This window comes from Microcaecilia unicolor, chromosome 7 (assembly GCF_901765095.1).
Source record: "Microcaecilia unicolor chromosome 7, aMicUni1.1, whole genome shotgun sequence".
Classification (NCBI taxonomy): domain Eukaryota; kingdom Metazoa; phylum Chordata; class Amphibia; order Gymnophiona; family Siphonopidae; genus Microcaecilia; species Microcaecilia unicolor.
In genome coordinates this window covers 143,916,427-143,943,232 of record NC_044037.1, presented here as the reverse complement: position 1 = coordinate 143,943,232, position 26,806 = coordinate 143,916,427, and the positions used below count along the sequence as shown (strand labels likewise).

General features: G+C 44.1%; 1 protein-coding gene across 1 annotated transcript in view; it reads right to left on the bottom strand.

The window, feature by feature from the left end:
• NDUFA10 (NADH:ubiquinone oxidoreductase subunit A10) overlaps nucleotides 1-26,806 on the bottom strand; it is a 492,721-nt gene that overhangs the window by 106,705 nt on the left and 359,210 nt on the right. Inside the window, exons 8-9 of the mRNA XM_030209674.1 lie at nucleotides 22,332-22,417; nucleotides 6,505-6,613 (exon numbers count right to left, since the gene is read on the bottom strand). Of these exons, the coding sequence (XP_030065534.1) occupies nucleotides 6,505-6,613; nucleotides 22,332-22,417 (195 nt within the window). The remainder of the gene's footprint in view (nucleotides 1-6,504; nucleotides 6,614-22,331; nucleotides 22,418-26,806) is intronic.

Sequence of the window (26,806 nt, the reverse complement as noted above, 5' to 3'; positions counted from 1 at the left end):
TTAAATCAGGCGTGGATGCTGTTCAAAAATACCATCCTGGAAGCCCAGACCAAATATATTCCGTGTATTAAAAAAGGAGGGAGGAAGACCAAACAACAGCTGACATGGTTAAAAAGTGAGGTGAAGGAAGCTATCAGAGCTAAAAGAAAATCCTTCAGAAAATGGCAGAAGGAACCGACTGAAAATAATAAGAAACAGCATAAGGAATGTCAAGTCAAATGCAAAGCGCTGATAAGGAAGGCAAAGAGGGACTTTGAAAAAAAAGATTGTGTTGGAGGCAAAAACATATAGTAAAAATGTTTTTTTTTACGCATATTAAAAGCAAGAAGCCAGCAAAAAAATTGGTTGGACCGCTAGATGACTGAGGGGTAAAAGGGGCAATCAAGGATGACAAAGCCATAGTGGAGAGATTAAATGAATTCTTTGCTTCGTTCTTCACTGAGGAAGATTTGGGAGAGATACCTGTTCCAGAAATGGTATTCAAAGCTGACGAGTTGGAGAAACTAAATGAAATGTCTATAAACTTACAGGATGTAATGGGGCAATTTGACAAATTGAAGAGTAGCAAATCTCCTGGACCGGATAGTATTCACCCCAGAGTCCTGATACAATTGAAAAATGAACTGGCGGAACTATTGTTAGTAATATGTAATTTATCTTTAATATCGAGTGTGGTACCAGAACATTGGAAGGTAGCCAATGTAAAGCCAATCATTAAAAAAGGTTCCAGAGGTGATCCGGGAAATTATAGACCGGTGAGCCTGATATTGGTGCTGGGCAAAATGGTAGAGACTATTATAAAGAACAAAATTACAGAGCATATTCAAAAGCATGGATTAATGAGACAAAGCCAACATGGATATAGTGAAGGGAAATCTTGCCTCACCAATCTATTACATTTCTTTGAAGGAGTGAACAAACATGTGGATAAAGGTGAGCCGGTTGATATTGTGTATCTGGATTTTCAAAAGGCGTTTGACAAAGTACCTCATGAAAGACTCCAGAAGAAATTGGAGAGTCATGGGATATCATCTTAAACAAGATCACACCACAATAATTAGACTATTTATATTGTGCAAAGCTATATTTTGGACTATGTCCTGCTACTGAAGGCCTTAAACCCAAAATGTCAGGAGAGGTTTTGCTGTGAGACAATAAGGTAGTGGGATCCAAAAGGTAAATAATAAATGTTTTTTTAACCCTTTAAAAAGAATACCAAGACTAAGGAATGTTCCATGAAACTAAGAGGTAGCATATTTAAAACAAAATTGAAGTATTTTTCCACTAAACACACAAGTCACTGGTGATGTCCCAATTGGAGTCTCTTTAAGGACATAAAAAGACTTTGGGCCGTCCAGAGGAAGGTGACAAAAATGCTACAGGGTTTTCATCATGAGAAAAAACTGGACCTGAATATGTATACAGTACAGGAAAGTAGAGAGAGAGGAGATATGATACAGACATTTATGTACTTGAAAGGTATTAGTATACAAACTAACCGTCTTCCAGAGACGTGGAGGCGGTAGAACTAGAGGACATAAATGGAGGTTGCAGGGGGGTACGCTTAGGGGTAAAGTCAGGAAAGCGAAGATACTTAAGGTAGCAGGTATTATCCGAGAACAAGCAGGCTGATTATTCTCACACATGGGTTGGCGATCTGCGCTGGCCCGGGAATCGGCATAAGACATAGCAAAAAGTAAAAAGATTTGCCAGAGCCTTCTAGTGTGCATGCAGCGGCGCACTGCGCATGCGCAGGCTGACTTCCCGCCACGCGAGCGCATTCCTCAGTTAAGTTCAAAAGCATAAACAAATAAACAACTCCAAGGGGAGGTGGGCGGAATTGTGAAAATAATCAGCCTGCTGTCCTTGGAGATTACCGGCTACAGGTAACTATCTTCTCTTTCTCCGAGGACAAGCAGACTGAATTATTCTCACACATAGGGTATCCCTAGCATCCAGGCTCAGCCAAAACAATAAACATTGGTCAATTGGGCCTCGCAACAGCAAGGACATAATGTAGATTAACCTGAAACTATATACAACTAGTATGAGAGTGCAGGCTGGAACAGAATAAAAACGGGCCTAGGTGGGTGGAGTTGGATTCTAAACCCCAAATAGATTCTGCAGCACCAAATGCCCAAACTGACTGTCGCATTGGGTATCCTGCTCAAGGCAGTAGTGTGAAGTGAATGTGTGGACTGAAGAGCACATTGCAGCTATGCAAATCTCTTCAAAGGAGACTGACTTTAAGTGAGCCACCGACGCAGCCATGGCTCTAACATTATGAGCCGTGACATGGCCCTCCAGAGTCAGCCCAGCTTGGACATAAGTGAAGGAAATGCAATCTGCTAGCCAACTGAAGACTGTGTGTTTTCCCGATGGCGACTCCCCTCCTGTTGGGATCAAAAGCAACAAACAACTGGGCGGATTGTCTGAAGGGCTTCGTCCGCTCCACGTAAGAGGCCAATGCACTCTTGCAGTCCAAGTTGTGCAAGCTGCTTTCGCCAGGGTGGGCATGAAGACGGGGAAAAAATGCTGGCAACACAATCGACTGGTTCAGATGGAACTCCACCACCTTCGGCAGGAACTTAGGGTGCGGAGGACCACCCTGTTGTGATGGAACTTAGTATAAGATGCATCCACTACTAGGGCCTGAAGCTCACTGATCCTAAGAGCTGAAGTAAGAGCCACCAAGAAAATGAACTTCCAGGTCAAGTACTTGAGATGGCAGGAATTCAGTGGCTCTAAAGGAGCTTTCATCAGCTGGGTGAGAATGACGTTGAGATCCCATGACACTGGCGGAGGTTTGACAGAGGGTTTTGACAAAAGCAAACCTCTCATGACGTGAACTAAAGGTTGTCCAGAGATAGGCTTACCCTCTGCATGCTGATGATAAGCATTCTTACTGAGTTGGTCTTGAGACCAGACTCTGACAAGTGTAGAAGGTATTCAAGCAGGGTCTGTGTAGGACAAGAGAGAAGATCTATGGCCTTGCTGCCACACCAGACAGCAAACCTCCTCCATTTGAAAGAGTAACACCTCTAAGTGGAATCTTTCCTGGAAGCAAGCAAGACCCGGGAGACAACCTCCGAAAGACCCAAGGAAGCAAATTCTAGGCTCTCAACATCCAGGCTGTGAAAGCCAGAGACTGGAGGTTAGGATGTAGAAGCGATCCCTCATTCTGGGTGACGAGGGTCGGAAAACGCTCCAATCTCCACAGTTCTTCAGAGGACAATTCCAAAAGAAGAGGGAACCAAATCTGACGTAGCCAGTAGGGTGCACTCAAGATCATGGTTCCGCGGTCTTCCTTGAGTTTCAGTAAAGTCTTTCCCACTAGAGGTATAGGAGGATACACATACAGAAGACCTGTTCCCCAATGTAGGAGAAAGGCATCCGACGCTAGTCTTTCATGGACCTGAAGCCTGGATCAGAACTGAGGGACTTTGTGATTGATTTGAGTGGCAAAAAGATCCACCGAGGGGGTGCCCCACGCTCGGAAGATCTTGTGGGCAACGTCCATATTCAGCGACCACGCGAGAGGTTGCATTACCCTGCTCAGCCTGTTGGCAAGACTGTTGTTTACGCTTGCCAGATAAGTGGCTTGAAGAAACATACCGTGACGGCGAACCCAACACCACATCTGGATGGCTTCCTGACACAGAGAGTGAAATCCAGTGCAACCCTGCTTGTTGGTGTAGTACATCGCAACCTGATTATCTGTTTGAATTAAAATAATTTGATTGGACAGCTGATCTCTGAAAGTCTTCAGAGTGTTCCAGATCATTTGGAGCTCCAGGAGATTGATCTGAAGACCTGTTTCCTAGAAGGATCATGCTCCCTGAGTGTTAAGCCCATCTACATGAGCTCCCCACCCCAGGAGGGATGCATCCGTCGTCAGCACTTTCTGCGGCTGAGGAATTTGGAATGGTCGTCCCGTGGTGAAATTGGGCCGGATTGTCCACAACTGAAGAGAGCTGTGAAAGTTGGTGGACAGTCGGATCACATCCTCTAGATTCCCCACGGCTTGAAACCACTGAGAAGCTAGGGTCCATTGAGCAGATCTCATGTGTAGACGTGCCATGGGTGTAACATGAACTGTGGATGCCATGTACCCCAAGAGTCTCAACATCTGCCGAGCTGTGACTTGCTGAGATGTTCGAACCGTGGACACTAGGGACAGAAGGCTGTCTGCCCGTGCCTCGGGGAGATAGGCTCGAGGCATCCTTGTGTCTAGTAGTGCTCCAATGAATTCCAATTTCTGAACAGGAGTGAGATGGGACTTGGTGTAATTTATTACAAACCCCAGTAGTTCCAGCACCTGAATAGTCATCCGCATGGACTCCTGAGCAGCATCCTCCGAGGTGCTCTTAACCAGCTAAACGTCGAGATAAGGGAACATATGCACTCCAAGTCTGCTTAGAGATGCTGCAACTACTGCTAGACATTTTGTGAAAACTCTTGGAGCTGACACCAGACCAAATGGCAGTACGCGGTACTGAAAGTGCTGCGGTTACAGCCGAAATCGAAGATACTTCCTGAGAGCTGGGAGTATCGAGATGCGAGTATAAGCATCATTTAAGTCCAGAGAGCTTAGCCAATTGCTTTCCTGAATCATGGGAAGAAGGGTACCCAGGGAAACCATCCTGAACTTTTCTCGAACCAGATAATTGTTCAGGCCTCTTAGGTCTAGGATGGGACGCATCCCCCCTGTTTTCTTTTGTACCAGGAAGTACCTGGAATAGAACCCCAGCCCTTCTTCCCCTGGTGGAACAGATTCGACCACACTGGCCTTTAGAAGGGCAGAGAGTTCCTCTAAAAGTACCTGCCTGTGCTGGGAGCTGTAAGAATGAGCTCCTGGTGAGCAATTTGGAGGTTTGGATTCCAGATTGAGGGTGTATCCTAACCAGAGTATTTGAAGAACCCACCGGTCAGAGGTTATGAGAGGCCCACATCAATCTCCCCCCTACTGGCAAGTCATCCGGTACAGATACTGAGGCTATGCTGAACTGGAGCCAGTCAAAAGCCCGTCCCTTGCTTTTGCTGGGGAGCAGAGTGGGTCTTAGATGCACGCTGTTGATGAGAACGAGCGTGCTGGGGCTGAGCCTCGGGGCAGGCTGCCGAGATGCAGGAGTGTACCTACGCCTAGAATATGAATAGGGAGCACTTCTCTTCCCTCCAAAAAACCTCCTAGATGAAGAGGCTGTAGCAGAAGGCGCCCGGTGGGAGAGAGAATCCATAGCATCATTATGCTTCTTATCTGATTAACGAGATCCTGTACTTTTTCTCCAAAAAGATTGTCCCCCCCGGCAAGGAACATCCGCCATCTGCTGCTGGACAGAATGATCCAGGTCAGAGAACGCAGCCATGAGAGTCTGCGCATCACTATACCTTTAGCAGCGATCCTGGATGTCACGTCAAAAGTACCCCTGGCCAGGAACTTGCGACACGCCTTCTGCTGCCTGACCACCTGGTGAAAAGGCTCGGCCAACTCCATAGGGAGTGCATCAACCAAGCTAGACAGTTGACTTATCAAGTCCTGCAAGTGTACGCGAGCATAGCGGCCTGATAAGTCTTTCAACCAAAAGAGTCAAGACTCCTAGCTTCTCTGCCTGGGGGCGCCGAAGCATAGTCTCTAGTACTCCTAGCTCTCTTGAGAGTGGAATCCACCACCATGGAATTGTGGGGTAATTGAGACCTCATCAATCCAGGTTCACCGTGGATCCGATATTGGGACTCAGCTTTCTTGGGAACCACAGGGCCAGACAAAGGGGTGGACCAGTTTCTCATAAGGACTTCCTTCAGTACCTTATGCAGAGGGACTGTCTCAGCCTCTTTAGGTGGAGAAGAATAATCCAGGACTTCCAGCATGTCAGACCCGGGCTCATCCTCAACCTCTACAGGGAAGGGAATAGCCGTAGCCATTTCCTGGACAAAAGAGGAAAAAGACAGACTCTCGGTGGAGATAGTCTTCTTTCCAGCGGAGAAGGGTCAGAGGGAATCCCAAAGGACTCATCAGAAGAGAATTACCTGGGATCTTCCTCTGATTCCCACGAGCGCTTCTGCTCAGTGTCAGTCACAACATGTATCAAGGTACTCTGACAGTGGACCTGCCTCGACGCAGAGGAACGATGTCTTCTGTGGCGATGTCGAGAAGTTGACGCCCGATCCGACTGCGGCGAAGCTCCCTCCACCAACGTCAAAGGGGAGTCGACCTGGGTGGTAACCTGTACAACATGGTGGATGCAGCTTCATGTGATAAAAATAACAGATATCTAAATACCATACAATGAATTGTCAATGACACTGCCTCTTCAACTTGGTTAAAAGCCATGTGCTATTTTAGATGTGTGATAACAGAACCTAACAAGAACACAGCAGATATGGTTTATGCAATGTTAATGCAAATCAACAATAGGGCAGGAGGGAAGCTGGTATGCCCTACTGACATGCTTGGGGCAGCCTGGAATTCTGTACTTGCACCATCTTCAACAGATATGTACTCACCGATCTGTACTGGTAATATGCTTGATCATACTCATGGGCTCCAATGGTCACTTCTGGGATGAAGCGAGGGATGATCATGAGATCAGCCACTCTCTGCTTATCTTCAACACTAAAGATAACAGAAAAAACAGCAGTAGTTTGCTTGCTTATTTTAGATGGTTATGTTACCCTTTATTCACCATCCCCCCTAAGAAACCCCTACATCAGTTTCCCAATTAGAAGGTATATGCTGTTGGACTCCTAACTTCCACGCTCTATGTAAAGCAGTCAGTCTTCTGCTCTTGAACCACAGAGCAAAATAAGATTTGTTAGTACCAAAAATCAGCTGTTTGTGGTGCTTAATAAAACTGGAAGGGGATGAACAGCAGTCCACAGACAATTCCCAGCCAATCCGAAAAAGCTTGAGCTGTTCTGCATAAAAACTACACCATACTATTTTTATTTATTTGTAGCATTTGTATCCCACATTTTCCCACCAATTTGCAGGCTCAATGTGGCTTACATTTGCCATAATGGCGGTTGCCATTTCCGGGTAACAGAATTACAAATGGTATTGCATTTAGGTGCATACATACATGGTAACATTCATGGAACATGATATATATGGAACAGATCATGGAATATATATATTCCATGTGCATATATACATGGTAAGGAAGACTGCATTATGGTATTGCATGAAGGTTCTTGAGTAATAAATTGGATTGTAACATACATTAGGTCATCGGCTCTAGAGAGACCCTATTCAACGTAAGGTTTAAAGTGGTAGTGCTTGATCAATAATAGAAAGGGTTTAAGCAATCATGCGATAAAAGGTCAAATTTGTATAGATCGTGTATAATGTATAATGTCATTATTTAGTATTTAAGATGGATGTTTATGGTATGCCTTCTTGAAAAGATCTGTTTTCAGTAGCTTTCGGAAGATGGTTAGGTCTTGCATTGCTTTTATGGCCTTTGGTAGTGTGTTCCATAGCTGCGTGCAGATGTATGAGAAACTGGTCATGTATGTGGATTTATATTTTAGCCCTTTACAGTTAGGATTTTACCAAAGGGAAATGGTTTTACCAAAGGGAAATCGTGCCAAACGAATCTCATTGAATTCTTTGATTGGGTGACAGGAGAACTGAATCAGGGATGAGCTATAGACGTAATCTACTTAGATTTCCCCACAGGAGGCTCTGAAATAAACTGGATGGGCTGAAGATAGGACCCGAAGTGGTGAACTGGATTAGGAACTGGTTGACGGACAGACGCCAGAGGGTGGTGGTGAATGGAATTCGCTCGGAGGAGGGAAAGGTGAGTAGTGGAGTGCCTCAGGGATCGGTGCTGGGACCGATTCTGTTCAATATATTTGTGAAACTTAGACCATTCTTCTAGCGTCCTCAGATCCTTTTTCATGTTTTCCACTCCCTCCCAGGTGTCCACTCTGTTACAGTTCTTAGTATCATCTGCAAATAGGCAAACTTTACCTTCTAACCCTTTGGCAATGTCAAAGTTTTGGCAAGTAAAATTCAATGTGAAGAAATGCAAAGTGATGCACTTAGGGAATAGAAATCCACAAGAGACGTATGTGTTAGGCGGGGAGAGTCCAATAGGTACGGACGGGGAGAAGAATCTTGGGGTGATAGTATCTGAGGATTTGAAGGCGACGAAACAGTGTGACAAGGCGGTGGCCGTAGCTGGAAGGTTGTTAGGCTGTATAGAGAGAGGTGTGGCCAGCAGAAGAAAGGGGGTGTTGATGCTCCTGTATAAATTGTTGGTGAGGCCCCACCTAGAGTATTGTGTTCAGTTTTGGAGGCCGTATCTTGCTAAGAATGTAAAAATAATTGAAGCGGTGCAAAGAAAAGCTACGAGAATGGTATGGGATTTGCGTTACAAGACGTATGAGGAGAGACTTGCTCACCTGAACATATATACTCTGGAGGAAAGGAGAAACAGGGGTGATATGATACAGACATTCAAATATTTGAAAGGTATTAATCCGTAAACGAACCTTTTCCGGAGATACGAAGGTGGTAGAACAAGAGGACATGAAATGAGATTGAAGGGGGGCAGACTCAAGAAAAATGTCAGGAAGTATTTTTTCACAGAGAGAATAGTGGATGCTTGGAATGCCCTCCCACGGGAGGTGGTGGAAATGAAAACGGTAACGGAATTCAAACATGCGTGGGAAAACATAAAGGAATCCTGTTCAGAAGAAATGGATCCTAAGGAGCTTAGCCGAGATTGGGTGGCAGAGCGGGTGGCGGGAGGCGGGGATAGTGCTGGGCAGACTTATATGGTCTGTGCCAGAGTCGGTAGTGGGAGGCGGGACTGGTGGTTGGGAGGCGGGGATAGTGCTGGGCAGACTTATACGGTCTGTGCCAGAGCCGGTGGTGGGAGGCAGGGCTGGTGGTTGGGAGGCGGGGACAGTGCTGGGCAGACTTATACGGTCTGTGCCAGAGCCGGTGGTTGGGAGGCGGGGATAGTGCTGGGCAGACTTATACGGTCTGTGTCCTGAAAAAGGACAGATACAAATCAAGGTAAGGTATACACAAAAAGTAGCACATATGAGTTTATCTTGTTGGGCAGACTGGATGGACCGTGCAGGTCTTTTTCTGCCGTCATCTACTATGTTACTATGTTAGGATAGTGGAGATTGAGGAATGTGCGTGATGATCTTTTTGCGTTCCTAGTGGGCAAGTCTATAAGGTCTGACATGTAGGTCGGGGCTTCCCCATAGACGATTTTGTGGACCAGGGTGCAAACTTTGAACTCAATTCTCTTTTAGTCGGGGCCAGTGTAGTTTTTCTCTTAGGGGTTTGGTGCTTTCATATTTCGCTTTCCCAAATGTGAGTCTGGCTGCTGTGTTTTGAGCGGTTTGAAGCTTCTTAATGATTTGTTCTTTACATCTGGCATAAATGGCGTTGCAGTAGTCTAGATGACTTAGCACCATTGATTGTACATAAGTACATAAGTACATAAGTAGTGCCATACTGGGAAAGACCAAAGGTCCATCTAGCCCAGCATCCTGTCACCGACAGTGGCCAATCCAGGTCAAGGGCACCTGGCACGCTCCCCAAACGTAAAAACATTCCAGACAAGTTATACCTAAAAATGCGGAATTTTTCCAAGTCCATTTAATAGCGGTCTATGGACTTGTCCTTTAGGAATCTATCTAACCCCTTTTTAAACTCCGTCAAGCTAACCGCCCGTACCACGTTCTCCGGCAATGGCTGCGGAATACTTCCCTTGGGAAGAAAGGTTTGATTCTTTTAAGTTTCCACATTAAGTAGAACATTTTCTTTGCTGTATTTTTCGCATGGTCTTCAAGTGTGAGATTTCGGTCAATTGTGACTCCCAGGATTTTCAGGCTATCTGAGACTGGAAGTGTGTAGTCTGGGGTGTTTATGGTTGGGTTTGTTTGTGTTGTATTGTGAGGACAGGATGAGACATTGTGTTTTTTCTGCGTTTAGCTTTAGTTGGAATGCGTCTGCCCATGAGTTCATTATTTGGAGGCTGTATGTGATTTCATTTGTGATTTCGGTTATGTCTTGTTTGAACGGGATGTATATCATGACATCGTCAGCATAAATGTACGGGTTGAGTCCTTGGCTGGATAGCGATTTGGCTAAAGGTGTCATCGTTAAGTTAAAAAGGGTTGGTGAAAGTGGTGATCCTTGTGGTACTCCACATTCAGGTTTCCATGGTGTTGACGTTTTTGAGTTTGAAATCACTTGAAATCACCTATTTAACATTGCTTTTGACTTGTAACTACTTGTAACCACTTGCCTCCACCTACCCTCCTCTCCTCCTTCCTGTACACATTAATTGATTTGATTACTTTATTTTTTGTCTATTAGATTGTAAGCTCTTTGAGCAGGGACTGTCTTTCTTCTATGTTTGTGCAGCGCTGTGTACGCCTTGTAGCACTATAGAAATGCTAAATAGTAGTAGTAGTAGGTTCTTGCTGTTAAGAAGCCATTAAACCATCTTAGTACATTTCCTCCAATCCTGAAGTAGTCTAGGATGTTCGGGAGTATTTGGTGGCTGACCATGTCGAACGCGCTTGACATATCAAATTGTAGGAGTAGCACATTGTTTCCTGTTGCAATTAGTTGTTTAAATTTGGTTGTGAGGGTGGTTAGCACTTTTTCAGTACTATGGTTGGATCAGAATCCTGTGATTCATGTAGTATTGTGAATTTGTTTAGATAATTGGTGAGTTGTTTGGTTACTAAACTTTCCATTAGTTTTACTATAAAGAGGCTGGATGCTACTGGTCGATAGTTGGCTGTGTCATTTAATTTTTTCTTTAAGTGTTTGGGTATGGGTGTAAGTAGCATATTTCCTTTGTCCTTGGAGAAAGGTCCGTGTTGTAGCATGTAGTTTAGGTGTGATGTAAGGTCTGTTATGAAGCGTTTGGGGGCAGACCTTATTAGGTTGCTGGGGCAAATATCCAGTTTGGGGTGGGTTTTGGAGAATTTGTTGAGTGCTTGAGTGATGGTTTCTTCGGTTAGTAGATCGAAGTCATTCCAGGTTCGGTCTGCTGGGTATTCATCGGGAGTAGGGTCCAGACAATCCATACATTTTTCGTGATCAGTGGTATTGAGTGGTAGTGTGGATCTAAGTTTTATAATTTTCTCATTGAAGTATTTGGCAAGTTGGTCTGCCGATGGGGTGTCTGTGCTGGCTGTGGTAACCGGTGTGGTGTCTATTAGTTTATTCACAAGTTGGTAGAGTTTGTGTGCGTCTTTGTAGTCTGGTCCTATTTTGGTTTTGTAGTATGCTCTTTTGGTTTGTCTTATTGTATATTTGTATTTTCTTTGCATTTGTTTCCAAGCTTTATCAATAGAAATCAAACAAAATAAAACATGGAAAAGAAAATAAGAAAATCTTATTTTCTTTTCCATGTTTTATTTTGTTTGATTTCTATTGATAACCTTAAGAGTGGACTAACACGGCTACCACACTCCTCTACTTTCCAAGCTTTGAATGTATGTTCATTTTTGTTTTTTGTCATGCGTGTTCGAGTCTCCTGACTTGTGTAATTTCGTCTAGTATGTTCCTGCATCTATCGTCCCAGTTTTGGAGATAGTGTTTGGAGTCTGTCTGTGCTAGCCATTCATTTTTGTAGATCTGTTGCCAGAATGTAACAGGATCAATCTGTCCTCTAGTGGTGTAGGTTGTGCATTCTTGCTTGGGTTGTGTATCTTTTTTCCGCCATTTTAGGGCTACGTTTAATTTATGGTGGTCTGACCATGGTATGGCCGTCCATTTTGTATCTGTTAGTGTTAGGTTTGAGTCTAAGGATAGTTTGTATGTAATGAGGTCAATTGTGTGTCCTTTGACATGTGTAGTTTGCATATGAGGCAGGTTAAGGTCCCATAGTTGTAGGAATTCTTTGCAATCACGTGTACTAGTTGCATTAGGGTCTTCCAGGTGTAGGTATGTCACCTATTATGAGTAGGTTGGAGTTGGATATACATGCATTCGATATAAAATCCATAAAGTTTGACTGGCATTCTTGCCAATTTCCTGGTGGTCTATAAAACAGGACCACATTTAGATGGTCGAGCAAGGTAGCATGGTGGATTCTAACTGAGGCAATTTCGAGTTCTGGTGTTATAGACTCAGCAGTTGTTGTTACGGTGAAGTGGGATCTGTAGATTAATGCTATTCCACCTCCTCTTTTTTCTTTCCTTGTCCAGTGTGTAATTTTATAGCCTGGGGGGCAGAGTTCTAGGATTATGGGGTCCTTGTGATCGTGGATCCAGGTTTCGCTGATGAGTACTAGGTCAAGATTGTCTGCCATAATCCAGTCAGTTATTGTTGTTTTATTTACTACTGATCTGGCGTTTATATATCCCACCTAATCATTGTTTTGATTATTGTTGTTCTGGTGAGGTGTGTTGTGCCTGGGTAATCTGAAGAAGTTAAGTACTGTGGGTATGTTGTTGGAGTTTGTGAGGGGGGTGGTTAGTGTTTGGTGAATCAGAGATAGTGTGTATGTTATTAGAATTAGTTTGGTGATAATCATTTTGTTGTGTCTGTTTGGGATTCTCTTTAAGGTGGGAGTGATGGTTTTTTTTTTTTTGTGAGGAGTTTTCTAGGGGTCTGCGAGGGGTGAGCTTAAAGTTATCTTCAACTCACGTTTCTCGTCTGATAGATATAATACAATATATAGAATCAAATTATATTGGAGGGTGGCCAATGTAACGCCCATTTTTAAAAAAGGCTCCAGGGGAGATCCTGGAAATTATAGACCGGTGAGTCTGACGTCGGTGCCGGGGAAAATGGTAGAGGCTATTATTAAAACCAAAATTACAGAGCACATCCGAGGACATGGATTACTGAGGCCGAGTCAGCATGGCTTTTGTGTGGGGAAATCTTGCCTGACCAATTTACTTCAATTCTTTGAAGGAGTAAACAAACATGTGGACAAAAGGGAGCCGGCTGATATTGTGTATCTGGATTTTCAAAAGGCGTTTGACAAGGTACCTCATGAAAGGCTACAGAGGAAATTGGAGGGTCATGGGATAGGAGGAAAAGTCCTATTGTGGATTAAAAACTGGTTGAAGGATAGGAAACAGAGAGTGGGGTTAAATGGGCAGTATTCACAATGGAGAAGGGTAGTTAGTGGGGTTCCTCAGGGGTCTGTGCTAGGACTGCTGCTTTTTAATATATTTATAAATGATTTAGAGATGGGAGTAACTAGCGAGGTAATTAAATTTGCTGATGACACAAAGTTATTCAAAGTCGTTAACTCGCGACAAGATTGTGAAAAATTACAGAAGGACCTTACGAGACTGGGCGGCTAGATGGCAGATGACGTTTAATGTGAGCAAGTGCAAGGTGATGCATGTGGGAAAAAAGAACCCGAATTATAGCTACGTCATGCAAAGTTCCACGTTAGGAGTTACGGATCCAGAAAGGGATCTGGGTGTCGTCGTCGATAATACACTGAAACCTTCTGCTCAGTGTGCTTCTGCGGGTCGGAAAGCGAATAGAATGTTGGGTATTATTAGGAAAGGTATGGAAAACAGGTGTGAGGATGTTATGATGCCGTTATATCGCTCCATGGTGCGACCGTACCTTGAGTATTGTGTTCAATTCTGGGCGTCGCATCTCAAGAAAGATATAGTGGAATTGGAAAAGGTGCAGCGAAGGGCGACTAAAATGATAGCGGGGATGGGACAACTTCCCTATGAAGAAAGACTAAGGAGGCTAGGGCTTTTCACCTTGGAGAAGAGACGGCTGAGGGGAGACATGATAGAGGTATATAAAATAATGAGTGGAGTGGAATAGGTGGATGTGAAGCGTCTGTTCACGCTTTCCAAAAATACTAGGACTAGGGGGCATGCGATGAAACTACAGTGTAGTAAGTTTAAAACAAATCGGAGAAAATTTTTCTTCACTCAACGCATAATTAAACTCTGGAATTCGTTGCCGGAGAACGTGGTGAAGGCGGTTAGCTTGGCAGAGTTTAAACAGGTTAGACGGTTTCCTAAAGGACAAGTCCATAAACTGCTACTAAATGGACTTGGGAAAAATCCACAATTCCAGGAATAACATGCATAGAATGTTTGTACATTTGGGAAGCTTGCCAGGTGCCCTTGGCCTGGATTGGCCACTGTCGTGGACAGGATGCTGGGTTCGATGGACCCTTGGTCTTTTCCCAGTGTGGCATTACTTATGTACTTATGTCAGATTTAAGGTCCGTGTCAGGATATAAATATTCACAGTATATATGGCAGGTATTAAAACAGCACCAGAACATGCACATTGCATAGTATAGTGTCTAGAAACATTAAGCAATATAATAAAGCATCATATATACAGGTATACTGCAAAATATTGTGATATACGATCAGGGTACTTAGATTTGCCATTGAGAGAAGCAGGAAGAGCAAACTAAATAAACAGGAGTGTAGAGAATAACAGAGTAAACAGGAGCAGAGGTAGGACTGAGCCTAGTGGTTAGGGTGGTGGACTCCGGTCCTGGGGAACTGAGGAACTGAGTTCGATTCCCACTTCAGGCACAGGCAGCTCCTTGTGACTCTGGGCAAGTCACTTAACCCTCAATTGCCCCATGTAAGCTGCATTGAGCCTGCCATGAGTGGGAAAGCGCGGGGTACAAATGTAACAAAAAAAACAAAAAAAAAAAGCTCAGGAGAGAAGACCTATGTAGTTCTTCTTTCACTCGTGTTCGGTAGGCCTCATTCATCGTGAAATCGGAAATTGGAGCTGGGTCTGCCTGTGGGTTTTACAATTAGCAGTCCAGTCAGTATCGCTTCGGGACGACCTGGTCGCCAATTCTGGTGCAGCGGTGGACGTCCGCGTGGGCGCTGCGTCGACCAGGCTCTCTGGGCCTCCACTCCCACTGGATGGGTGCAGGCTCGCCCGTTTGGTCTGATCCGCTGGTTAGCTACTGCGAATCGTGGACACCACGAGTTGTGGCCTGGGCCCTCTCCACTCTAACATCCGGAGCAGGAGGCTGGGGTGAGCCGGTAGTGATCGGCGAAAGTGGCTGGACCATAAGGTTTTGCGTGCCCGCTCGCTGGTCTCGTGGTGGTGAGAAGACTACTCGTCTCGGTCTCACCTCGGTCCCGTCGGTCTCTGACTTCCGCTGGGGTCAGGAGGTGGTTCGTGGTCGGCGTGTGTCCCGTCTCACAATTGCAGGGGGATTCGGGTTGAGATGTGCAAGTGGGGGCTCCTCGTCCCTCGTCACCTGTCCGAGTGCCGTGATTGGCACTTACTTTCAGGGCAATCAAGAGCTGCTGTTCGCCTGGCTGAGTGCTTGGTGCGTGGGGGTGCAGCAGGGGTGATGCTCTCTGGTGGTTCCTCAGTGTCCTGCAGGAGGCTGTGCCGGAGTCGTTGGCGGGTTCACGGGCGTGTGGTCCTGTGTACCTCCAGACCATACCGCTCTCTCGTCCGTTCGCGATATGATCGATGCCTTTACTCCTCAGCAGTTTGCTGGAGTCTGGACCGAGGTTGCCAGCGGGTAGATGGGCCACGTGGGGGTACAGACACGCGCGTCCGAAACCTCTCCGCTTCCTCCTGGATCACTGGGACCCACTCGGATCAACTGATTCAGCAACAATATGGCTGTAAAGTTTGATCCCGATGGAACGTCTTCCCCTAGAATTCCTGGCTCGGGTTTGGACGGCTCAGGGATGGCAATGGTAAGTCAGGTTCCTCGGGATCTCCGGGGCCTGAATCGGCTTCAGGTTTTGGGTTGGTTAAACCGTCGTGGTCTACCAGTCCATCAGTTGGCTCCGATTTATCTCCGGTCCGGTCAAGGATGGCCCAGGTAGGTCTGTTCACTCGGGACCTCAGGAGCTCATTTACGGAGCTCCTTACCTGTCGGCCATCTTGTATACTACTGTACAACGTTGACAGACACTTATCCAGAAAGATTTCTGGTGTGCTGCAAGAAAGGCTTCCTCCAAGTACTGAATCAAGAAGAGTGGAGACTTATATAATCATGACATTTTATTTTCTTATTCTTAAACTAGCTCTACCCGGCCATGCGTTGCTGTGGCTCAGTCTGGTTAAATGGAAAAGAAAGAAAAGAGGAAGCGCACGTTTCTAATATGTTTAATTTCACAATGCTTGTGGGTATACAATATTTTTTGTTGTTCCATTGTGTGTGCAGAGATAGAGATTGTCAGGTTTGCCGACTGTAGAACATGCAACATATGTGAGAAGCAATCCGTGTGTATTTTTTTTTTTATTACATTTGTACCCCGCGCTTTCCCACTCATGGCAGGCTCAATGCGGCTTACATGGGGCAATGGAGGGTTAAGTGACTTGCCCAGAGTCACAAGGAGCTGCCTGTGCCTGAAGTGGGAAATGAACTCACTTCTTCAGTTCCCCAGGACCAAAGTCCACCACCCTAACCACTAGGCCACTCCTCCATGTAAATGGGTGAATTTTAAAGATTGGCCCTGAGCTTTGTTGATGGTGATTGCAAACGGCAATGGAATTGGGAATTGCAATCTCTTAAATTGAAATGGCATATCTGTTGGAATCATAGGAATGCGAGGAATGAGGACATCTTCACCTTTGAAAGGTTCTGTCAAGATTGTTGCTTGTATGACATTGCTCATTAATTTTTTTACTGCAAGCCACGTGCGGTTGCAAAGCTTTGGCTGGTTGATATTTTGCAACATGATAATTGGCACGCCGATTTTCAATTGCAGTGCGTGCGGTGGCATCCCTGGCAGATCGAGTGAATTGAAAAATTCTGTTGGATAATTAACCGCTTCATCTGCTTCCAGAACAGTGTCGACGGACTTGTATGTGAGTGGCTCGCTTTGAATGTTAGACTGAATAATATTGTTCAGTTCGTAGACGTCTTTGTTCTTGGCCACAAGAATAGCTCGTTCACTCAGCGAATCGCGATTGTTATAATTGGTTTGAATATTGGGAAATAGTTTTTCAACCAATTGTTCTTTTGAGGTCACTAAATTGCAGAAGTTATGAGGCAATGAAATTCGTCCTGAGGTCAGATCAACCGGCACCTTTCCATTCCCAATTTTCAGAAATTGATTTGAGAATATCTGAACTGATTGATCGTTTTGCAGCTGGACACGCATATTTGTAGTTAAGTTTAACGTCTTTACGTGTTGCCACAAAGTAGAGTATTTTAGGCAAGCATTTATTTCGTCCACTGGTGTGGATCGAGGGACTACAGGTAATGTTTGCCTGAAATCTCCTGCAAGCAATATTAATGTGTTCCCAAATGGTCTGATGTTTCCACGCAAATCTTGCAAAGATTGATCAAGAGCCTCGAGCAATTTTTTTCCCTGTGCTGTTTCCTCGGCACGTATTTGAGCCATTCTTTGTCTGTTTCTCTCGTTCGCTGATGCCCTTTCTTCCTCAGTTTGATTTGCAATTGTAGGTATATAAAAACACACGCGTATTCGAATGCAACGGTGTGTCGAAATTTCAAAGCAATCGGTGAAGAACTTTTGGAGATTTAAGCCACTCTCAGCCTGTCGCGTTGATTCTGTTGAGAACGAAGCAGATCTGAAGCTGCAGAATGCAATCGCCGTGCTCGCAACCGTGCATCGTCAAGTCTGGCTGCACGTCGCTCTGCTGCTTCCTCGGCACGTATTTGAGCCATTCTTTGTCTGTTTCGCTCGTTCGCTGATGGCCGTTCTTCCTCAGTTTGATTTGCAATTACTCGTTGCACTACTTCCACTCCGCAAGTATGACAGCTGTGACATCTATATCATAGTAGGTATATAAAAACATGCGCGTAATTTCAAAGCAATCGGTGAAGAACTTTCGGAGATTTAAGCCACTCTCAGCCTGTCACATTGATTCTGTTGAGAACGAAGCAGATCTGAAGCTGCAGAACGCGATCACCGTGCTCGCAACCGTGCATCGTCAAGTTTGGCTGGACGTCGCTCTGCTGCTTCCTCGGCACGTATCTGAGCCATTCTTTGTCTGTTTCGCTCATTCGCTGATGGCCGTTCTTCCTCAATTTGATTTGCAATTACTCGTCGCACTGCTTCTGCTCCGCGAGTACGACAGCTGTGACATCTATATAATAGTAGGTACATAAAAACATGCACGTATTTGAATGCAACGTTGTGTCGAAATTTGAACGCAATCGGTGAAGAACTTTCGGAGTTTTAAGATTTTGAACAAACGAACATTTACATTTTTATTTATATAGATTATTTTTGAATGTTTCTACAATTGTTTTTTTACTGTAGAGTATGTTGCATAGATCAATGAACAAACTCCTACTTCAATGCACTTTGAATTGGATGTTTTAGCAGAATGAAAAATGCACAAGGGTACCTGGTGTGAAGTATTCAGTTAAAAAGTACCCATGTGACTGTCATTTATGTAAAATGTATAGCTCACTGACCCAACTAACTTACTCCCAGAGAATAACTATACAAATATACACAATACAAAAACAATACACTACAAATATAAAATAGTAAAAAAGATTGTGAATGATATCAAACACTTTTCCCACAATCATTGTGCCTCTATTCTTTTGAAATAGCAAAGCCTTTGATACCATTCCCATTGGTGACTTCTAAACAAACTGAGTGCACTTGTGTATGAGCCCTGAAGTGACCGACAGGTTTAGAAACTGTTGAGTGGGAGGCAATAAATAATAGTGGTAAATGGTATTTCACTGTGAGGATAGCAACGTTACTAGTGGTGTGCTGTAGGAATTGGCCTTTGGTCCGGTTATTTCTAACATTTTTATAAATATTGAGGAAGGGCTGTCTGGTAAGGTTTGCCTCTTTGTGGATAAGAAAATCTGCAATAGAATAGACACCCTAGAACAGGGGTTCTCAACCCAGACAGGTTTTCAGGACACTCACAATGAATATGCATGAAATAGATTTGCACACAATGAAGGCAGTGCATGCAAATTTATCTCATGCATATTCACTGTGGCTATTTTGAAAACCAGACTAGCTTGATGTCCCGAGGACTGGGTTGACCATTGCCCTCAAAGGTGTGGATAACATAAGGAGGGTGTAAGCAGAACAGGGAGCTCCCATGCTTTGTGATTTGTATTGCTGAACTATGACACTTTTTCCCTTCAGGGTATTTCCTTTGGTTGGCCAGCAGGTGGTGCTTGACCTCTACATTATAGCTCTAACAGAGGTATGTTTTCGTTTAGAAAACTAACCTGCAGTGTCATTGGTCAAACATGCTTAGTGCTAATCAGGGCTTTTTTTGAGGGGGTACTTGGGGGTACTGAGTACCGGCACCTTTTCCATTGTCTGCTAAAATTGACCCATTGTCATCAAGTTTTAATGAAAGAGCTCATGCTCTACACACCAATTCTGCCTTGTCATAGGTTCTGTGACTGGTTGCAGGGGGCCTGGCTATTGTGGGGAGGGTCCCTCAGTGATTACCTCCACCCCTGAAGGGTGGCCTAGCATTTGAGTACCGGCACCTTTTTTGCTAGAAAAAGTGCACTGGTGCTAATGCTCTGTGCCCTGACTGGCCCTGAAGCCAAAGACTTAGCCCAGAATATGCTAGAACTCCTCAGTCTCAGTTGGGAGGGTGGAATAAGCAGACTTCTGTGTTGAGGCCCTGATCAATTCCTGTGAGCAGTTTTTTTATTTTCCTGACCTCCAGGTACTACTTAGATATAAAAAGTATTTAGCTAGATTTAATACCAAATCCTTGTTATTTTACCTGTTCCTGTTTAAACTTTTACCATTCACTGTTCTACTTTTTTGATAATAAACCTATTAGTTTGTTAGCTCTGTTGTCTTGGACTAAGAATCCTGGCAGTGTGTATTCTCGGTCTGTGGGTATTTTCTAGGAACTGTGGAACTCTAGGATTGTGGCCCCAGTATCCCTAGAAACCACGGGGAAATAACTTATGAGTAAAAGAACTTGCTCAGCGGCAAGCGGGACCCAGCAGGTGGGTGGAGGATATGCCAGTGTAGGGGCACGTGCACAGGTGCAGGCAGGCCTTGGCAGTGCTGGGCCAGGCCCTCCAGGTGGTCACAGGGTTAAACCCCAGCTGGGTGCTAGGAGTGACGCTAAAGTGCTATGTGACAGAGGGATCTAGTGAAGCTTGAAGAATGGTCTAGAATTTGGTAGCTAATATTTAATGCTAAAAAATTCAGAGCCCTCTATGTAAGGTGCAAAAACCCAAGGGAGAGGTACAGTATAAGGGGTGAAGCACTTCTGTGCACGAAAGAAAAGTGAGACCAAGGGTGATCTAATGATGGCCAAACAGGTAAAAAAAAAAAAAAAATGTGATGACAAAGGCAAGAAGGATGCTTGAATACATAGGGAGAAGAATGGCTAGCAGACCTTACCTTCACATAGATATAAACAGGATGGAGTCGGTCTAGAGGGTGGTTATTAAAACAGTCAGGGATCTTCATCATAAATTGTATGGGAGCAGACTTAAAGGTCTCAATATGTATAATTTAGAAGAAACATGAGAGAGGGAAGACATGATGGAGACATTTACATACCTTCACTGTATAAATGTGCAGAAGTCAGGCCTCTTTCAACTGATAGGAAGCTCTGGAATGAGGAGGCATAGGATGAAGTGGAAGGGGATAGACTCAGGAGTAACCTAAGGAAATATTTCTTTATGGAAAGGGTGATAGATACATGGAATGGCCTCCCAGAAGAGGTAATGGAAACAACTGTATCTGAGTTCATTAATGGTACAGTACAGAGGACCTCTAGGGGCAAAGGAATTGTAGTTTACTATGGATGGACAGACTTGATAGTCCAATGGTCTTCATCTACTGTCACTGTTCTATGTTTCTAAAGACGTTGCATGACCACTTGCAACTAATTTTGTACATGTCACTAGATTTCACAGACTTATGAATTGATGAACCAAGAGGAATTCTATCACCAGGGTTTGACAAATCCTAGGCGTCAGGTCACCACAATACCTAGAAACATCACCATTGTGCCTGGGATTTGTGTGTCTCTAAGTTTTTATTTCTGAAGCTGTTGCATCTGCCATCAGAATTAGTACTGTGCAGACCTCAGTGATTTTGAGCCAGGTGGTGTCCATACTCCTAAGCTGGTCTCGGTCACCAGCCTGGGCATCAGCTGTTCAAGATAACCAAGAGTCATGCTGTGCAACAGTGTAGTTACGGGTGGGCCTGGATGAGAACAAGCCCATCCAAGTCTGGAAGTTAATCAGATGCACCTCTCCATCCCCATACCCCATGGGTCCAGCATTTCTTTATCCCTTCCTCCCCACACCCCTCCCTACACCCCAGGGTCTAGTATCTTTCTCTCTCTCTCTCATGAGTCAAACATGTATGCTTTTCACTATCGTTGATTACACCAGATTGCTTCTGGCCAGCCAGAGGGCTTCCTCTGTCGCAACCCACCTTCTCTGGTGCAAATCTCTGTTGCCAAGTGGATGGGATGTGGCAAAGGGAAAGCCTTTGGCCAAAGGCAGTCCAGCTTCAATGCTGCTGGCAAAAAAACATGCAAGCTTGAAGAGTGAGGGAAAAATACCGGACTAGCAGGGTAGGGGCGGGACGAGGGCAGGTCGGACAGAGAGAGGGATGCAGACGGTTAATGCCTATCCAAGTTAACTCCAGGCTCACTTAAAATGTCAGGTCTGCCTACACATAGTGATGAATAAAACCAGCAGCAGCAGCAGCAGTCTCTTACCTGCAAAAAAGTGAGGGGAAGGGTAGCTTGCTGAAGTCTGCAGGGTACATCAGGAAGGATGACTAGAGCTGGCTTGTTTTGGGGAGTGGCTGGCTGAAGTATTGAAAGAAGATGACTGCTGGAGGATGGGGTTGTCAGAAAGAGATTGGTGAGAACCAGGCAGGGATGAGAGAGAGTGCTAGAGATAAGGAAGGCTGAGAATGAGAAGGGGAGGGGAGTTGAGAGAGAAACTAGGTGAGGACAGTGGGGAAACACAGAAGAAACTGTTTTACCAATCATTTTGTACCAGTTCCCCACTGATGAGGGAATCTACCTAAGGCACTGCAGTACACTGCTGGCAGTATAGCTCCACAGATGTACTTAAGAATGCATGCTTTTGCCAGCATCATGCAATGGTGCATCAAGAGCCTAATTAACCACATTCTTTTTTAATAGAGTGGGAGAACAGATTTAATATCAGAAGCTTTGGCAAACTACAGAGGTTGGCTATGTCCCTCCTCATCAACACACACTTCACTGAGGACAAAGTACTGGGAAAACATATCAGAGAGATTTCAACCACTAGCGCTTACGTTTTTTTGGGCTAGTTCCTAAAGCCAAAGCAAAGGTGTTAAGGCCTGCTATTTCTTGAGAAAGGTATGCCATCAATACCTGTAGCCCTATTTCCTATGACACCTAACACACTTACAGCATTCTCAAATTGTGCAAACTAACATCATTTTGATCCACCCATGGCTTTTTGTTGAACTTCAAGTATTCTATATCTTCAATCACCTGTTAGAAAGAATGGATTACAATCAGTGAGGTAACAATAGATTCTATAGGCACTTTTTCCAAACTATATGTTCCTGACATCAAAAGGGTACAGCAAACAATAATGTGCTAGTATTAAAGAGAAAGACACATCACAGTTGTGCTCGCCTCTCATGCTGGCCTATTATCAATGTAATCACATCTGATAGTCAGGTCTGCACATTTTCCAAGTGATAATTTATTTGGGAAGAAGTCTTTCATAGCAGTGGTTTTCAACCCAGTCCTCAGGGACCACCTGGCTAGTCAGGTTTTCAGGATATCCAAAATGAATATGCATGAGAGAGATTTACACACCAAGAAGGCAGTGGACTGGGTTGAAAATCACTGCTTTATAGAATATGCTTCTGTTATTTTAATGGGGTTGGTTTAGCTACATTTTTTGCTTTTATCTATGTTAAATATTTTTTATTAAACAAATAACAGCATCATCATAATAATACAAAACAGCAAGAGATTAATTTTTCCTGATTATAAACCAATATTCTATGAATTTTCATTGCATTTTGCTCCCCTCCTCCCCCACCCCAATGGTTCTTTTTAGAATTTCCAACATATATGAGAGGTTTTTGTTCTGATCACCTCTCACTATTTTACCCTACTACCAGTGGTGTGCTGGAGCAGGCTCTCACAGGCTCGCAAGAGCCGGTTGTTAAGATTTTAAGAATTTTGGGAGCCGGTTGTTAAAGTAGGGCCCTCCATGGCTACTTTAACAACTGGCTCCCAAAATGTGGGCTTGGGCCCCCTGCTGAATTATCTTTTACTTTGCTGGTGGGGATGCTGAGCCCTGCCAGCCAAGTAAATAGACTACTGCTGCTCCCCGCTCCTTGTTTCCAGCTCTGGACAGCAGGCTGGGACTTCTCGAGCATGTGAGAGAAGTTCCAGCATGCTGCTCAGAGCAAGACATTGGGAGTGGTGGTAGTCCATTTATTGGCTGCCAGCAAAGGTATGCCTAGCGTGCCTGCACAAAGGGAGGGAGGGAGGCTCCCCCCCCCCCCCCCCCCCACCCCTGGCCCTTCCAACTGCAGAGCTGGCTATGTCCGGAGAAAGAGCCTGTTGTTAAAAATTTACCAGCACACCCCTGCCTACTACCTACCCACATCCTCAATCACATCCACCCAATAAGTTTCACTCCCACAATTTACCCTCAAGCACCCTGGATAATTTTACATAGTAACATGGTAACTAATGGCAGAAAGACCTGAACAATCCATCTGGTCTGCCCAACAGTCACACTCATTATCAAGTCATGATTATACCAACAATGAATGTGATATAAAATACTTCATCATTGTCTCTCTTTGGCATTTCTAGGACATAGACTGTAGAAATCCGCCCAATCCTGTCCTTAGGTTCCAACTACTAAAGTTGCCGTCAAAGCCCACTCCAGCCTATCCAAATCTGTGTCATCATTTGTGGAAAACAGACCGTAAAAGTCTGCTCAGCCCTATACTCATGTTCCAAATTAAGAACATAAGCGTTGCCATACTGGGACAGACCAAAGGTCCATCACGCCCAATATCCTGTTTCCAAGTACCTGGCAAGATCCCAAAACAGTACAATACATTTTATGCTGCTTATCCTACAAATACGCAGTGGATTCTCCCAAGTCCATTATTGGAGTTTCCATCAAAGCTCCCTCCAGCTTATCCTAAACCGTTTTGCCATATACAGGACCCAGACCGTACAAGCTTGCCCAGCACCAGCCTTAGTTCTTAAGAGGAGTGATTGAACGGCCTTAGTTCTTAAGAGGAGTAATTGAATGGCCTTAGTTCTTAAGAGGAATGATTGAAGTTAAACCTAGAAATCTAAGATATTTAGCACCCTACTTCATGCTTTAGATGGTAAACTCTAAACATATGGCTCCCAAATTAACCAAAACTGTTCTATCGCACAGTCAGATGGGCATTTCAAGCTTCCATCATTATGAAATTGTGAAATGTATTCCTCCAATAACAAATAATGGAGCAATGCAATGTGTCCAGTATTAAGTTGCTCAGCAACATATGTCCACTAAACTAAAGGCTATTCCCCTCCTAAACATTTTACACACCACATTATTTTCTGTGGATAATATTAGTTGTTGCCAAATAAGACTCCAATATCGTTCAGCGGTGAAAAACCTTGTATTACTTTATTTTTACACTTGTGATGTGCATAAATAATTTCCAAATTGATATGAAAATTTGTGACAAATTCTAAAAGACAAACACTTATCTCGACAACTGCTATCACGTGGGGGTGATAGAAGGACATTATGGCAGCGGGCGCAGTAGTGGATAAAAACTTTTGATCCAGATGGATTAAACATAACTGTTGAATGGCCTGCTTTTTTTCTATTTAGGAGTATTAAGATCTTTTTCAAAATGTAAATGTTTATTTATTTATTAGGATTTATTTACCGCCTTTTTGAAGGAATTCACTCAAGGCTGTGTACAGTAAGAATAGATCAAACATAAGCAATAGGTAATTACAACAGTAAAAATATTCAAAAACAATACAAAGTATGGCATGGTATACTACTTACAATGTCAACACAATACATAATAGAGCATTATAATTGATAGTGAAGGGTAAAGCAAAGAAGTAACATATAAGTAGGTAAGAAAGTAGGAAAAGTTAGAAAGAAGGTGATTGATTTAAAGAAAGTTGCACATGAGGTCAGAGAGATGGTTAAGTATTATCTCAGCTAGGGTAGGAGTGGATAAACATGTTATGCTGCAGTATGTGCAGCCCTAGTCACTCCTTGCGTGTGTGAGTGAGACTAACAAGTTAGTTACTTCTTCCATTAAAGGCCTGGTTGAACAGCCAAGCTTTCACTTGCTTCCTGAAGTAGAGATAAGTCTTGTGTTAAGCGAAGCCTTTCAGGCAGTGCATTCCAGAGTGTGGGGGCTACTCTGGAGAAGGCTCACTTGCGGGTATCACATCGTGTAATGTCTTTTGGAGAGGGTGTGATTATTTATTTACAGCATTTATATCTCACATTTTCCCACCCACGGGCAGGCCCAATGTGGCTCACAAGAAATTACAAAAGAATACAATAAATCTTCATCAATCAACAGCAATGTAGGGAAAGGGACAAGTGATGATTAGTGAAAGTCCTTGGGAGGACCTTAGTGTCCTTGGCGGTGTGTGAAGAATCACCCTATTTTTCAGGTACTCAGGGCCATTTCCTTTCAGGGCCTTGAAGATCAGACAGAATTTTAAATTTAGCCCTGTATTGTACTGGTAGCCAGTGAAGGTTTTGCAAAAATGGTGTGATGTGGTCATGTCGCTTTCAACCTTCTATGAGTCTTGCTGCTGCATTCTGAATCAACTGGAGCAGGTGGAGACCCTCTGTAGTCCGACCATTGTATATTACATTGCAATAATCCAGTCTTGATGTTATCATGCAATGCACAACTGGGATAAGATTTACCTTCTTGATCTAAGGGGAGAGGCAGCATAGCTGTCGCAAATAGTAGAAGCAGCTCTTGAAGATTGCTTGGATTTGGGGAATCAGAGTGTGCTGAATCTAACTGTATTCCAAGGTTCCTGACTTGTGATTTGAGGGGGAGTTTGTACTTCCCAAAAGGGATTTGATGTCAGGTATGTATCCACTTCTGTTAGGGAACCAGAGAAGCTCAGTTTTACTTGGGATCAGGCAAAGTTTGTTGTGTTTAGCCCATTCTTGAATTGATGTTAGACAGGTAATCAGTTTCTTCAAGGCTGTAGATAAGTCATTTTCAATGGGTATGAGTAGCTGCACATCATCTGCACAGATCTAGAACTGAGTGTCCATTGATCTAATCAGCTCAGCTAGTGGCTTGAGGTTGATACTGAACAGAATAGGTGACAATATTGATCCTTGTGGTACCCCGCAGGTCAGTGTCCATGGTAGTGATGAGTTGTTGCCAAACATATATTACATTACAGTCAATGCTTGTATGCCGCTCATACCAAAAACTGAATCAGTGTGGCTCACAGAACATCAAGAGGTAGGGCAGACCCTAGAAAGTATTTTCATTCTTGTGCCATAAGAATCATGACAGTACTGGTCTCCGTATCTCAAAAAAGATATAGTAGAATTGGAAAAGGTACAGCGAAGGGCGACGAAAATGATAGTGGGGATGGGACGACTTTCCTATGAAGAGAGGCTGAGAAGGCTAGGGCTTTTCAGCTTGGAGAAGAGACGGCTGAGGGGAGATATGATAGAAGTGTATAAAATAATGAGTGGAATGGATCGGGTGGATGTGAAGCGACTGTTCACGCTATCCAAAAATACTAGGACTAGAGGGCATGAGTTGAAGCTACAGTGTGGTAAATTTAAAACAAATCGGAGAAAATTTTTCTTCACCCAACGTGTAATTAGAC